We start from the raw sequence: 14,633 nt of genomic DNA, 5'->3' as shown, positions 1-14,633 counted from the left end.
TTCAGCAGGGACTGAGCCTGCCTGGGGGAGGGCTGTGCAGTGTTTGCACAAGGAGCACAGCTCACCAGCGAGGGCTGAGACCTTGACCCCATCACCACAGTGCAGCTGCCCCGGGTGGGGGACATGGGTCCATGTAACGGCTCCATTTGCAAATGGGGGCCATCCCAGCTCCCCTGCTCCACACCCCCATAGCCTGTGCTCCTTGCAGACCCCTGCTGGCATTGCTGGGTTGGTCTCTGCAATGGCCAGGAGGCTGCTCCAGGCTCAGAGCCATCTCTGGGCAGACCTGGCTCCATGTCGGACCCAGCCGGACCCCCATGTTTGGTGCCACATGGAGAAGGGACCCAACAGGCCCTGCTCCTGACTGCTACCTCCATGCCTTAGCTAGCGCAAGCCTCTCCGCTGCAAGTGGGAAACTAGGTCAGGGATGGTCTGTACCAGACAGAGCCAGTGGGGCGAGGGACGGGCACTGGGCTGGGCCCTATGGGCTCTAGGGTTCATGGTGCCTGGTGCCTGGCCTGGGGAGCTAACAGCAGGCAGAGCCATTGCTGGTCCCATTATAATGCTATCTGGTGGGGAGGGGACTTAGCCACGCACACAGGGAGCCCCCAAGAGCTTGCTGGGCACTGGGTGAGAGGGAAACCGAAGCACAGCACAGAGCAGAGTCAGACGGCAGGGCCGAGCCAGCAGCACAGCACAGGCCCCGCAGCAGGGGCAGGGCTGAGAAGGAGGCTGCTCCCTGAGGTCCTCTGCCCACGACTCCACTCCCTAAGGTGTGTCCAGCCGGACCCCAGCACGTCCGGACAGCTTCAGGCGAGGGTCTGTGCAGCCAGCTGGCAAGGAGGGGATGCAGCCACAGCCAGGTAGCTCCTGGCATTCCCAGGGACATGGAGGCTGCAGGGGCAGGGGGTTAACAACCCAACCAGCTTTGAGAGGGAGCCAGAGGAACTGATAACGGGGTGGTGAGAGGTGGCTGCAGACCACAGCAGGGGCTAGGGTTCACAGTGGCATGTGTGGCATCCAGGGCACAGGCTCTGGGCTCTGCCTCTGCTCCTGCACAGAGGCTACAGTTGAGTTTTCTGCTCTCCCAGGAGCCCCCGCTCTGTCCCCCACCCCCAGGGACACCAGTGCTCAGGCTCCCATGCACTCTGGCACGCAGTGTCCTGCTACAACAGGTGCTCAGCACCCCTGGGCTCAGCCCATATGCGTCTCATGCTGCACCCTCCTGAAAACAGGCACCCTGATGACATGGCAGCTGTGGGGTTGGGGCCACACAGGGCTGGGCACAGCCATCCTGGCCTGGCTCAAAGGGGCTTTCCTGGGGGCAGGGGGCCACCCCCCCACACCTGCCCCCCAAGCTGCATCCTCTGTGGGGACTGGCCCTGGCATCAGGGCAGAGGGCACTGTCAGGCAGCACAGAGCCAGGGACCCTCAGGAGCAGCGGAGCAGCAAGGGCTTTGGGGTGGCCAAGGATGCTCCTGGTGTGGCTGCCTCTTCCGCCCACTCCCCTGCTGTCTCTGGAGCCCAGAGCGGCCCCAGGTCCCTGCACCGCTCCTGGGAGGTCTAGGCCTCTGAATGGCATTCAGGCAGGGGCTGGTGGATGCCACAGCGGGTGCTGGGCCAGGGGGTCCTGGCACCTGCTCCTCTCTGGGCTCTGTCACCTGCACGGAGGCGCCTCAGAGCCCTGTGCACCCACAGCCCCTGGGGAGGCAGGAGAGGCCCTTTTCATGCAAGGCTAGCAGGGGGTGCCCTTGCTACCAGGGCATCCAGCTGAGGGCGCAGTGCCCCATACCCAGTACCCTCCCATGCTGCAGGGGACCAAGTTCCTCCTTTGCTGGAGGCAGGTTTGAACCCATGTCCTCACCCGCAAGTGGGGATGTGAGGGCAGCTCCAGGAGCCAAGGGTTGGGCACAGCGTCCAGTCCAAAACCTCTTTATTCAAAGGAAGAGCAGGCAGCAAGCCGAGCCGGGCACGGGGCTGTGTGTGGGAGGTCAGAGGGGCAGCTCGCGGGCCCCTGGGCATTGCCCTGCTGCAGCCCGGCCTCATCTGTCCTGCGTCCCTGCTGCGTCTGTCCATCCCAGCAACCATGACCTGGGTGTGGGGGTGAATCCTGCTTTTCTCCACATGGTGCAGAGTTGCTAGCCTCAGCACCCAATGCCCGGCCTGGACGTCTGAGCACCAGCCCTACCTCCCTTGCAGCTAATGCACAACCCCCTCCAGCCACTGGGATCCCTGCAGCCAGCTGCTCCCAGCTCCTGCCCTCCGCCACATCCCTCTAGGCCCCAGCCTCCTCCTGAGGCCTCAGACCATGCACCTGGACAAGGTGCACAGCTGCTCCACCTGCCCTCCACCACTGTCAGAGGCTCGTCTCCCTGCCATAAATGCCCCCCTGCCCTATCACACCCCCACTATCGCTATCACACCCCACTGGCTCCCTGCAATCACATGAATGCCCCCAGCTGTGATAGTGCCCCCTGCCAGCCCTTTGCTGGTGCCCAGGGGCACGTCCCTGCATGGCTGTCCTGCACACGGCGTCCCTCTTTGCCCCTCTGGCCACAGCCCAGCTCATGCCCTGCCCTCGCCTGCCCGGGTTACTGCACGCTTGCCCTATGAGGCTGCCTCCCCCTGCTCCCTCCATCACTCCTCTTGCCCTCCTGCCGCCTGGCCAGCCCCACCGCACCCGGACGCTGCCTGGCTACACCTTGGACTCGCTCTCGGCGTTGGCTAGGCTGCCGTTGCGCTCGGTGCCGCCCGCCTCCTTCTCTGTCCCATCCTCCACCTTCTCGTCCAGCCGGCTGGGGATGGACCAGTAGAGGTGGGCATCCCTGCGGGCCGCAGCCTCGGCCAGCTCCCGGGCGCTGCAGCTGGGCGTGTTCACCTCGAAGGTCTGGTGGAAGTTGTTGTAGTCCACCTCATAGAAGCCGTCCTCCAGGCTCAGCACCGACATGAACCGGTGGCCCCACAGCACCTCGTCCACCAGGTAGGAGCTCCGGGCCTGGCACGTCATCCCTGCAGAGACAGCACAGCCGTGGGTGCATGGTCCAGCCTGGAGGAGGAATCCTAGGCTTCCGGCTAGGGAACCCCAGGCCAGTCCCATCCACGCTCCATGCCTTGTTTTCCTGGCCCCAGCCCTGGCTTTTCAGGAGGGGGTCTGGGCATTGAGGCTCTTGCAGACGGGGATGGGGGCATGGGGTATGGTCAGAGCCTACCTGCACTGGTGGGTGCCTGGTTCTTTGGGAAGATCAGGCTTGATCAGGGCCCCATGTCTATGCGGTACCCAGTGAGCAACCCGGCTGGTCCCCCTGGGCTCTGCCAGGTCTGTGCTTCCATGAGGTTTAACCTAACCCCCATGCAAGGGAAATCACTTGGTGGGTGAGCAGGCCACCAGCTGCAGCAGCAGGCATAGAGGCCTGGTGCCGGCCAGACTCCCTGCGGCTGGCTCAGCCAAGCGCTGTCCTGCAACCAGGACTCATGCAGGCCTGCGCGCCCCAGGACTGGGAGGTCTCAGCACAAGCCGGGCTAGCCCCAGCTGGGGTTGGCTCCTTGCCCCTCCCTGCTGCAAGGGTCAGCACCCTTGTCCCTCCCCTGGCTGGCTCCCCTTGTCACTCCCCTCCCCTCCCCTCCAGAGAGCTCTTGTCTGAGGGGGGAGCTGTCTGGCAGGGTGGACACCCCCTCATCTTGTTGCCTGTGGTCACTCGGGGAAGGGCTGGGGTTGGTCCAGCTACAGGGGTGGATCCAGGGAAAGGTGGAGGTGCAGTCACCCTCCCCTTTGATCCTCCTCCACTCCTGCTATCTGTTGGAGATGAGGGCCTGATCCTGCCGGAGCCAGGCTGCTCAGCCTCTCTTCCTAGCCCGAGGCCAAGGGCCCAATCCTAACTTCACCCCATCCCCTTGATCCCTTTTTCCAAATTCTCAGCCTGCCATTATGCAAACACCGGGGCAGCCTGGAGCCCCTGCTCCAGACCAGAGGACTCTCAGAGGCTGGGAAACTGCCCATGGCCAGCCGGTTTGGGGGCTACATCGGTGCAGAGAGAGCCCTGCCCCTATCCCAAGAGCCAGTTTGGCCATGCACTCACACCCTGCCAGGGCCTGCCACCTGGGGCTATGGGCAGCTCTGGCCCTCCCTAGCTCCACTGGCTGGAGTGGGCTTGGTGTGGCTCACAGGGGCAGCAAGGCCAGGCAGCGGGTCCAGGCATGGAGCAGGGCAGTTCCTGATGGGCCGAATGGGGTTGCAGCCATAGCCACGGGGCTGAGCTGGCACTAGTGTAGCCTGCCTGGCTCCTGCCTCCACACACAGCCACTGTCAGCTCCAACTGGGCCCTGTTGTGACCTTTTTTCTTTTTTTTTTTTTTTTGAATTTTAGAAATGTTTTGTGTCCCAAGCCAAATCAGCCAAATCAAGTCCAAATCCATGAGTCAGTCCAGAACCATCAGTGGCCCTACAACAGGCAAACATCCTCCACCCCCACCAGGGGCTTCAGATATTTCCAAAGTCTTTTGGCAGGCATCCTACGTGCAGGCCCAAGCCCAGTTCAGATGCCCCCAAGTTTTGCCTGCCTCAGCCATATGGCTGCAGGAGCAAACTAGGGAGGAGCCTCCCATTTCCATAAAGTGGGCTTTAAGTCCCAACACCTCGACAGGTACTAAACCACGCCAGAAAAACAGTTATCCCCCAGGGGCTTAAGGAAAACTGCCTTCAGGTCAGTATTGTGGTGACCCTGTTGTGACCTGGCCGAGACTCCTGCAGCCATGCTCACAAACATATCCAAAGGGGTCTGGGATCCCTCCAGGCCCAACTCCAAAGGTTGCTGAACGGGGATTGTGATCTGGGTCTGACCAGGGTTTGTTCCCCAGTTCCTCACTCCCTTGCAGCCTCCAGCATGTCAGGTCCAGGAAACTCTGACTCAGAGGCCGTGCCCCTCATCCCCATGCTCAATAGCAACCGCTGCCCCTTTCCGCCAAGAAAGGGTCCAATCCATTTGTGAATCAAGCTGAACTCTCAGCTTCTCCCATGTCTGGTGGCAACAAGCCCCACAGTTTAATTACATGTTGTGTGACGAAGACCTGCTGGTGTTAGTTTTAAACCTACTACCTACCAGTTGCATGTTGTGACCCCTTTTTCTTGTGTGGTGAGGGACAGTCAACAATCGATCCTTATTGACTTTCTCTTTGCCATTTAGTTTTTGGAAACCCTTCCCCTGTCCCCCCTCATCATCTCTTTTCTAACTGACCAGGCCTGGCCTCTGGAGTTTCTCCTCCTTGGGAGGCCCCTCCGTAGCACTCATCATCCTTGTCCTTCTTTGGACCTTCCCTAGCTCTTCTGTCTCCTCTCTGACATATGGGGATCAGATCTGATCAGATCTGGGAGCAAAAGGGAATGGAGCTGAGCGCTCTGTCAGTGTGGGGACAGCACCTCTGATGAGGTCCAGGATGCCATGGTACATGGGGTGGCGTCTTTCTGCCCTGCCATCACATTGGCTTCCCTACTGCATCCCAGTCTGGCAAACTGGACAAACTGGGCCTGGAGCCAGTGCCTGGGGTGGGCCTGGAACACCCTGTCTCTGAGCAGCTGGCAACTGACTTGAGACCAAACCTTCAGCAGAAGAGAAACTGCTACCAAGAGCCTGAGTGTGGGCAGCCACGCTGTGCCTGCAGGGCTGGGGCAACTGGTTGCACTGGGCTCTGCGGGTGTCCCTGCAAGGGGGAGCTCCTGGGACAGGGGCTGGGTTCAGGAGAAGACAGTTGGGGAGGAGAAGGAGCCAGAGGGGATTAGAGAAAGGGATGGGGCAGAGAGAAGGAGCAGGGGCAGTGGAGGCTGGATGAGATGCAGCCCAGCAGCAGGTTGGCACCACCCAGCACTGCAGCCCATCACCAGCGTCGCCCCACCAAGGCCCGGGACCAACTGGTCAACCTCCTCCTGGCTCTGGCCAAGCTGGTTATCTGGCTATCCAGGAAGGAGACTCTGGCCGGGAAGGCTCCCGGTCACCTCGGGGCGTTTTTCCTTGGTGTCCTTCACGCCCGTCTCCAGGCAGAGCACCACTGGGCAGTAGCCGCCGGCAAGCTAAAGCAGTTTGTCAGCTGGTGGGCGCTGTTCGGGGTGCTCTGCTCACTGACCCCCGGGGGAGCACTTGTTTTGAACCTTTGACCCCACACGCACACCCTGTTTTCTTTTAGTTGTCCCACGCAATGTTTACGTAACTTTTGGGAGCCCAGCCGCCCAATTGTAGAGTGGCGGCCCCTGAAGATTTTTTTGTTCCTGTGAGTCATCTGTCCGGTCACCAGCCGGACGCCGGTACCGCCATCGGCCACCCGACCGGGGTGGCCCCAAGATCCATGCAGACAATTTTTTCTATCAATAGTACCAGCACCTTGGCTCCAGGCATGGGGGTGGTGGTGGGGAACAGCCAGTTCTCACACACGCAGTGGAAGCACTGAGTCAGCCTGGTGGAAGGACACTTGGGCCCTAATCCCCACAAGGCCCCAGCCTTGGGGGTCCTCAGTGCCTCTGCTGCTGCAGGGACACAGACAGGCAGGGATGCACGAGCCAGGGGCAGAAAGGGGCAGGGATTCCCCCTTGCACTGATGTGCAGTTTCCCTGGGAGAGGGAAAAGGGAACCGGCTGTGGGGGTGCAGACCTGGCCACGCTGTGGGGGTGCAGACCTGGCCACGCTGGGTCCCTGTGAGCTCTGCTGGGATGGCCGGTTCCAGCCTCCCCTCTGTGCTGGGGGTAGGGGGGTGCTGGTAGTTCAAAGGCATTGGTGGAGCATGAGTGCCATCTACCGGCATGAATACGCAGCACGTGCCCTTGACCCATCTCCCTAACCAGGCCCGGCTAGCAGGGGTTTCTGCAGCAGGCAGGGTAGATTTCATAGCATCCCAGAGCCATGGAGCTGGAAGGGAGCTCCAGGGGTCACATCCTGAGGCAGGATCAACCCTGTCTAAAACATCCCAGATAAACCCATCAACTCAACTCTTAGCAAAACTACACAGTCATCCCTGACACCGCACCGGACATCTCACCCAAATGGGCCCCAGGGAAAGCAGCACGACAGCAACATCCTGCTGTTGCAAGGGTTATTAATATACACTCAAGAGATCCCAAGCAGAAGTCGTGCCCCTGCTACAGAGGAAGGCAACCCCTCCACACACACACACACACACACACACACACACACACACCCATATCAATCTGACCAAGGGGGTAAATTCCTTCCTCACCCCAATGCAGCATCAGTGTGACCCTGAGCAGAGGGGTAAGACCCTCCAGCCAGGACCCTCTGGTGTTGATCCCAGCAGGAGCGTTGGCACAGGCCAGTCCCCATCCCCAGCCTGGGCTGCAACCAACACCAAGTGCCTCTGGGGGAGGCTTACAAAGTGCCTGACAAATGGAGCAGAAAGTGGGGGGAGGGGGACACGACAACCAGCCCAGCCCAGCCCAGCCCAGCCCAGCCCAGCCCAGAGCCTGGGTAATCCCTGTGGTAGAACATAGGCATCACTACCTTAGAGACTAACTACATCAGAGCCATCTGGAGCAGAAGCTTTCTTGAGCTTACATGCACGTCACCCACAGCCATGAGCGGATGTGCCCAGGGCCGTTCCACATGGGTCTGCGGGGAGCCGGGAAGGGTCAGGGCAGGGGGGCAGGCTGTGGGGAGCCAGCTCTGAGCACTGGCAGGGGGGTCCAGTGCCTGGCTAGGGGCTCGGGATCTCCTGCAAGGCAGGCCACGGAGGAGCTGGGCGGGTGATGCAATGCAGCCCCAGCCCCCTGCCCACCTCCCTGCATCAGGGCCAGGAGCCGGGGCTGTCTGGGGTGGGGGGTAGGGAGGAGTGCGGGTCCGGGGTGGAGGAGGCCAGAGAGATGCTCTGCGATGACAGGGCCGCTGGTTACTGTGGTGACGAATGCTGCACTCGAGCCTCTGGTTATGTAACTGCAGTGGGTGGAGAAGGTTTAAAAATAAAAGGCTCCGGTTCTCCTGGCAAAGCCCCCAGGAGACGCGGCAGGAGGTGGCCGGGGGGCAGGCGCCTGGGAGCAAGCTCTGACCCCTTGCAGAGACCAGGAGCTGGGGGGGAGGGAATAAATCCTTGAGCCCCAGTGGCACCAGCCACCCTACCGGGTGTTCACAAGGACCCCTGCACCCCACACCCTCCCCAGCACTGCCCAGTGCACACGGAGATTGGGGCCACGTGGCACTGGCGGGGCTGTGAGCCTGCAGTTTCCCGGCTCCTGCTCTGCTGCTGCCAGCCTCACGGGTGCCTGCAGCCCAGCTTTTTCGGGCCCCCGCAGCTGAGCAGCCCGACCAGCTCCCCCTCAGCCCCCCAACAAAGCAGGTGCTCGCTCTCAGGGCCCAATCCTGCCAGGGGCTCAGCCCCAGCCCAGGGAGGACATTGCAGCTGGGGTGGGGGGGTCCAGGCTCAGCTTCCCAGTCCCTGGCAACTGATGGTGCAGTGGGTGGGGTGAGGGCTCTGAGGCAGCTGGTGCATGGGGCTTTGCTCTGGGCCAGCTCTACTCTAGCAGGCAGCCCATGCCCTTCAGCATCCCCTCCTGGCTGCCTCAGCACCCAGACCTGGCTCTGCAGGTCTGTGCAGGGAGCTGGGCTCACACCCAGGTGGGATCAGCGCCTCATGCTCTGAGCGTGTCTCCAGCATCTGGCTGGGAAGATAGAGCTTGTCCCAAGGGAGGCTGGTATCCTGGGACAGCAAAGCTCTGCAGGGCAGGACAGGGTCTAACTCTGGGTGCACTAAGACGTGGCAGGCCGAGAGCCTCCCTGCCTGCCTGAGCTCTGCGCCAGGAGGTGACAAGTGTCTGTGCTGGGCTCCGGGGCCATGCTATGCTGGGCAGGGTGCCCGGTGCCTGTGGGCAGATGGCGGGGCACACTGCTGGCTCCGCACTTGCTCCTGGCAGCCAGGAACCGTGTGCGTCCCTGAGCCTGGGAAAAGCACCCGAGAGGCTGGAGCTGCCAGGCAGCCGTGGCCCTGTCCAGCCAGCCCCCAAGCACCCGGGAGGCTGAATGAGCGTGTCCTCAGCGCCCTTAGTTGTAGCATCAGCCAGTCTCTGGATGGCAGCCTGGTCTAGTGGCTAAGGCTCTTCCTTGGGCCCCTGGAGTACTGGCTCCTGCCATGATCACTGCTGTTGCCCCACAGAGTGATTCTGGGCCTCTCCACCATCTCTCCAGGCCTCGCTCCTGCTTCAGCTGCACTAGGAGCTTCTTAGGAGATGGTGTGTAGCTGTGCAGCATGGTGCGGCCCTGGACTCAGCTGGGGCTTCCAGAGGGGTTTCATGGGTGGGGAAACTGAGGCACAGAATTGCTGGGGCCACAGCTTCAGGCTAAGTGAAGAAGGACACTGTGATCTGGGGCAGTGGTCTATTTGTTTCAGCTGTTACATGGCACTAGCCCACTATTTTACTAGAGCTGCCGATTAGGTGGTGAGAGACACTGGCACAATTGATTGCGAGGAACAACAAATGAAAAAAGGGAACATGCGTGTAGGTCAGAGGGTCAAAACAAGTACACCCTTGGGGGGCACTGAGCAGACACCTCCCACCAACTCTCAAATGCAGCTAGTGAACCAACAGCTACCACCCAGTGGTGCTCTGCCCAGAGACGGGACTGGACGAAAACCAGGAAAATGGCCCCACAATCCCCAGGAACACTCCTGGCCAGAGCCTCCTTCCTGGTGATGTGACCAGCCAGCTTGGCCAGGGCTAGGAGGAGGCAGACCAGGAGATCCTGGCTTTGGTGGGGCCATGGGTGGGGTGTGAAAAAATAAACAAGTGGGGGGAAAAGTGAAGCCAGAACCTCAATAAAAGGCTCTGGAGGAGAAGGTGCAGGGCCTGCATCCTGGTGCACTCCAGGAACACGTGCGTCGGGGTCTCCCTCTGCCCACAAAATGGGCATGTGTCAGGGGCCACTATAAATCGTGCCAGATACAGCTCATCTGGGGCCGTGGCTGTGTCCTGTGAGATCAAGGGCTGAGGGAGTCAGGGCCACTGCAGGAGGGCTGACTACCATGTCACACCCATGGCAACCCTCTGAGGGGCTGCAGAGTCCGCAAGAGGATCCCTCGTGCAATCTCAGTGCTCCCTCTGTGTGAGGTCAGTACACCTCATGTGAGGTCAGCCCATCCCCATGTGAGGTCAGCACATTGCCCGAGCAACATCAGCACATCCCCCGTGTGAGGTCAGCGTATTCCTGTGAGAGATCAGTGCATCCCCTGTACGAGGTCAGCACATCCCCATGTGAGGTCAGTGCATCCCTGTATGAAATCAGCACATCCTCTGTGCAAGGTCAGTGCATCCCTCATGCAACATCAGCACATCCCCTGTACGAGGTCAGCACATCCCTGTGCAAGGTCAGTGCATCCCTGTATGGAGTCAGCACATCCTCTGCACAAGGTCAGCGCATCCCTGTGTGAGGTCAGAGCATCCCCTGTGCAAGGCCTGCAGAGTTGGGCTAATGTGTCTCTGCTTCCTTGATGCTCTGGAGATCTGCAGCAGAGCTGGCAGCTCCCCTCTGCACCATGGCCCAAAGCCCCACATTGCCCCATCCTTTCCTGCTTGCAAAAGGTGGTGCTTGGACACCCAGCTATGATCAGGGTGCCCCTGGGCCCAGCCCCACACTAATGGGGGTGTCATCCCTGCCCCCAAATCAGGGACCCCCTGAAAGGGACTTTCATGTACACCTAAGGCAATGGTCCCTTCCCACAGCCTTGCAGCCTGGGGAAATTGAGGTGGCGGGGCACTGGCCAGTGCTCAAGCTGATGGAAACAGCAGTGCATCCAAGGTTACCTGAACCCCAGGGCTTTGGGAGTGGGCCAAGCAGGGAAATGGAGATCAGGCAGGGGTGTGGGGAGGGGACATATGGCAGATGTGTGGTACCAGCTCTAACCCATGGAGAGACAAAGGGCAGGGGATCCTGCTGAGGAGTGAGTGCCCAGGGCATGGGCTGAGCAGCTCTCAGGGGAAAGAGGTGGGGGGGAGGGGAGGGGGAGCAGGGCTCGGCTGGACTCTACTTCATGGTCAAAGTCCAAACCCCAGATGGGATCCAGCCTAAAACCTGCAGCCTCTGCCCCTAACTGGGCGAGCCTGGGTCTGCTCAAAACCTGGAGTGAATGTGCAGGAAGAGACAGGTCCAAGCACTTCTCTAGGCACTGACCCCATACCCGGCCTGGACCCAGGGAGGCTTGAAGGGACTGGGTTGGGAGTAGTGGGAGCCTGAAATGGGCCCCAAACCTGGACTAGATCAATTGGGATCAATCTAGGCCTAGCGCAGGGGTGGGCAAAATGCGGCCTGGGGGCTGGAAGTGGCCCACCAAACCATTCTATCCAGCCTGGCTCCCTAAAAAATTTAGAAAATTAATATTTATCTGCCCTGGGCTGCCTGTCATGTGGCTTTCAATGGCTCACCAAAACTAGTAAGCGGTCCTCTGCCCAAAATAATTGCCCGCCCCTGGCCTAGCGTATGCACTGCCCCAAGCCTGGGCTAGATCGCAGGTAAGACTGTGCTGGGCCCTAAAACTGGTCTGACTCTGTGTGAGGCTAGACCAGCTCCAATGTAAACCCTGCCCTACCCCAATGGCCACCAATGTCAGCACCAGTTAGACCCAGCCCAGGTCCCATGCCAGCCTTACCCGTGGCCTCCACCATGCCTTCAAGGATAACAACGATCTCGAACTCATCCTTCTCCAGCTCCTGCTTGGAGACCTCCCAGAAGGGGCTATGCTCGTTGATCTCGTGGCTGATGATGAGGGGCGAGACCAGGAAGAGGCGGTCATCACCCGTCTCAAAGCCCACGTTGATGTCCGTCTGGTTGAGGGGGATGAACTCCCCCTCAAGTGTCTGCTTGGACTTGATGAGCTTGGCCCGGATGGAGGCCTCCACGATGTGCGAGTTCCTCAGGTCCCCGACCCGGAACATGAGGCACAGGCGGTCATCGCGCAGCGAGACGACGGCATGGGAGGAGAACACCAGCGTCTCAGCCCGCTTGTTGGGCTGGGAGATCTTGACGAACATGCAACCCACCATGAAGGCGTTGACCATGGAGCCCAGGATGGCCTGCAGCAGCAGCAGCACGATGCCCTCAGGGCACCGGTCCGTAATGACGCGGTAGCCATAGCCGATGGTGGTCTCCGTCTCAATGGAGAAGAGGAAGGCAGAGACGAAGCCATTGAGATTGTTGACGCAGGGTGTCCAGGCCTTGTCCTCCAGGTGGTCGAGGTCACCGCGGCAGTACGCGATGAACCACCAGATGAGGCCAAAGAAGAGCCAGGTGATGGCATAGGCCAGGATGAAGACCAGCAGGCTGAAGCGCCACTTGAGGTCCACCAGGGTGGTGAAGATGTCAGTGAGGTAGCGGTACGTCTCCCGTACATTCCCGTGCTGCACATTGCACTTCCCGTCCTTCTCCACATACCGCTGGCGCTGGTGCTTCTTGACCGGCTTCTTCTTCTCAGGCTCGCCTGGGCCCCGGGCAGGTGCTTTGGAGGGCGTGGCGCACAGTGGGGGCTTGGCCTCCCGCACCGGTGTCTCAGGTGCGGCAGAGAAGGCCGAGTTCTCCTTCGCCATGTCAGCACCGCGAGCACCGGCCGTGCTGGCTGTGCTCCTCAGAGTCTGGGGGACAGAGACATCAGTTAGATGGAGCTGGTTACTAACAGTGGGGACCCTGGGGCTGCTGCTAGGAGCTAACCTGCTCTGCACCTGCGCCAATGACCCTCTTACAGAATGACCTGGCCCAGCACCTGGAGCCCCCTCGCCTGCCCCAGGCCGAGCAGGGGGAGAGGGCTCTGCCAATGCTCCACCACAGTGAGTAGGACATATGGCCTGTGCCAGCCCCCCTACTCTCTCTCTCTCTCTCTCTCTCTCTCTCTCACATCAGGGGCTTGGCAGTAAATGCTGATGTGCATGCAAGGAGGTTTGCACTTTTTCTGTGCCAGCGGCTGCCTGGCATCAGTGCCTGCCTGGGCTCATCCTAGCAAAGGCCTTGCCCCTGCCCTTCACAGCCTGGTACTGGGAGCCAACTGCACTGCAGTCAACAGTCGCAGATTCCTTCCACCCCAGCATGGCCATCCCGGCACAGCCCAGCTCTGCTTAAGACTGAGAGAAGGGGCTGGATCAGACTCATGGAGGCTGCATAAACACCATCTACCACCCCAACATGCAGCCACCTCTTGGGAGCATGGCAGGGGCTGTGACCTGGCATAAGCAGCAGTGCAGGGGCTGGGGAAGAAATGGCAGGGGGCAAAGCCCTGGGGCAAGGGAACATTGAGGGTGCTGTGAGGTGCTGGAGCCTATTGACTCAGGCCCCCACTTCCCAGTGCAACTGCGCCCCCTTGTCCCAAGGGTGCTGGCTTTCACAACCCTGTTTTCCAGTACAACACCAAGCTCTGGCTCAGCTGCACTCTGGCTCTGCAGCCTCCAATGAGGCGGGCACCAGGCCCTGTCATGGGAGGAAGCCAGTGTGCCCTGGGAAAGTGGGCAGGGCTGGGCTCACTGCTTGAAACCAGGCTGGCCTGGGACACATCCCCCCACATGCACAGGACATGCAACAGAGCATCCCCACACATGCACACAACACCAGGCACACAGCACACCCCACATGAGGAACACACACATATCCCCGACCCAGAACAGCACACACAAGATGCAACCCAGATGCATGCAACATGCAGCTGTGCACCGTGCACAGAGCACTGCACCCAAGACACATGCAGACACAACATGGGGACCAGAGACATGCCCATGCCCAGCTCAGCCTGCCCCCCATGGAAATGCCAGGGCAGAGAAAGACACCCCAAAACGCACGGTTATTTGCATCTACAGCCCACCAGGGTGCACCCCCCCAACTCACCGTGAGAGAGGACAGGGTGGTGGGTCAGGGCTGGAAAAGGAGCTGGGCAGGCAGGGATTGGGGCAGGGGCCTGTCCTGTCCTCAGCTCCCTGCTCTGTCCTGGGCTGACCCCAGGGCACATCCCATCCCCACCCTGGGAGCTCTCTCTGTCTGGAGCCAGGCCCGCTTGCACGACCAGCTCCCTGGCCCCACACAGCCCAAATCCCCAAGCAGGCCCAAGAAATGGTAAGAAGACGTAAGGTGCCAGCGCCCTGTACCTCCAGCACCCAGAGACGGGATGGCAGGAAGGCGCTGGGCCCAGCTCAGGCAGGGGCAAACCTGGGTCTTCCTGCCCTGACACCAGCTGCTCCCATGCCCGACAGTGACCCCCTCTGTGCCAGGGAAGGGGCTCTGCTCTGCTCTGCTCTGCTCTGCTCTGGCAGGGAAGGGCAGGGTGACCAAGCAGGGCTGCAGCTGCTGCGCCGAGGCCAGGAATGGCATTTCGCTGCACTGGGAGAAGAGAAGTCTCCTGCTGTCCTCGATGCTCAGGACGAGGCCTGTGCATTCATGCCCCAGGCCGGGCGCAGCTCTGGGCAGCATCTCCCTGGCCGGGGCCCAGGCCAGAGCTCAGCCCGCCTCGCTCGCACAAAGGGGCTGGGGCGCTGGGCAGAGGGGCCTCCCCCAGCACCAAGGGCCTGCAGGTGCTTCCTCCATCGCTCCCCATGCAGTGGGGAGGGGAAGAGACCCAAGTCCTCCAAGAGCCTGGGCTGGCCCCGATCCGGGGGCAGATCCCTGCAGCCTTGTGCCGCCA

At 60.9% G+C, this 14,633-nt stretch overlaps 1 protein-coding gene across 2 annotated transcripts; it reads right to left on the bottom strand.

Annotated features, from left to right (window-relative positions):
* Positions 1 to 2,695: 2,695 nt before the first annotated feature.
* KCNJ9 (potassium voltage-gated channel subfamily J member 9) lies at positions 2,696 to 12,561 on the bottom strand. Of its 2 annotated transcripts, XM_006032730.1 has the most exons (3): positions 12,535 to 12,561; positions 11,628 to 12,450; positions 2,696 to 3,009 (listed from the first exon to the last, which is right to left on the bottom strand). In XM_006032730.1, exons 1-3 carry the CDS (start codon positions 12,559 to 12,561, stop codon positions 2,696 to 2,698), a joined length of 1,164 nt encoding a protein of 387 aa, XP_006032792.1. The 2 variants fall into 2 exon arrangements, with proteins under 2 accessions (XP_006032792.1, XP_025070270.1); XM_025214485.1 differs by having other exon boundaries at positions 11,628 to 12,561.
* Between the last annotated feature and the right edge of the window lie 2,072 nt (positions 12,562 to 14,633).

This window comes from Alligator sinensis, unplaced genomic scaffold (genome assembly GCF_000455745.1).
Source record: "Alligator sinensis unplaced genomic scaffold, ASM45574v1 scaffold463_1, whole genome shotgun sequence".
NCBI lineage: Eukaryota > Metazoa > Chordata > Crocodylia > Alligatoridae > Alligator > Alligator sinensis.
Note: the sequence above shows the minus strand (reverse complement) of the source record. Positions and strands in the feature narration are given on the sequence as shown.

Coding starts and splice junctions, on each gene's coding strand:
- KCNJ9 (XM_025214485.1), bottom strand. CDS start 12,561: ATGGCGAAGGAGAACTCGGCCTTCTCTGCCGCACCTGAGACACCGGTG. Junction 3,010..11,627: donor AGGCATGGTGGAGGCCACGG/GTAAGGCTGGCA, acceptor CTGTCTCTGCAG/GGATGACGTGCCAGGCCCGG.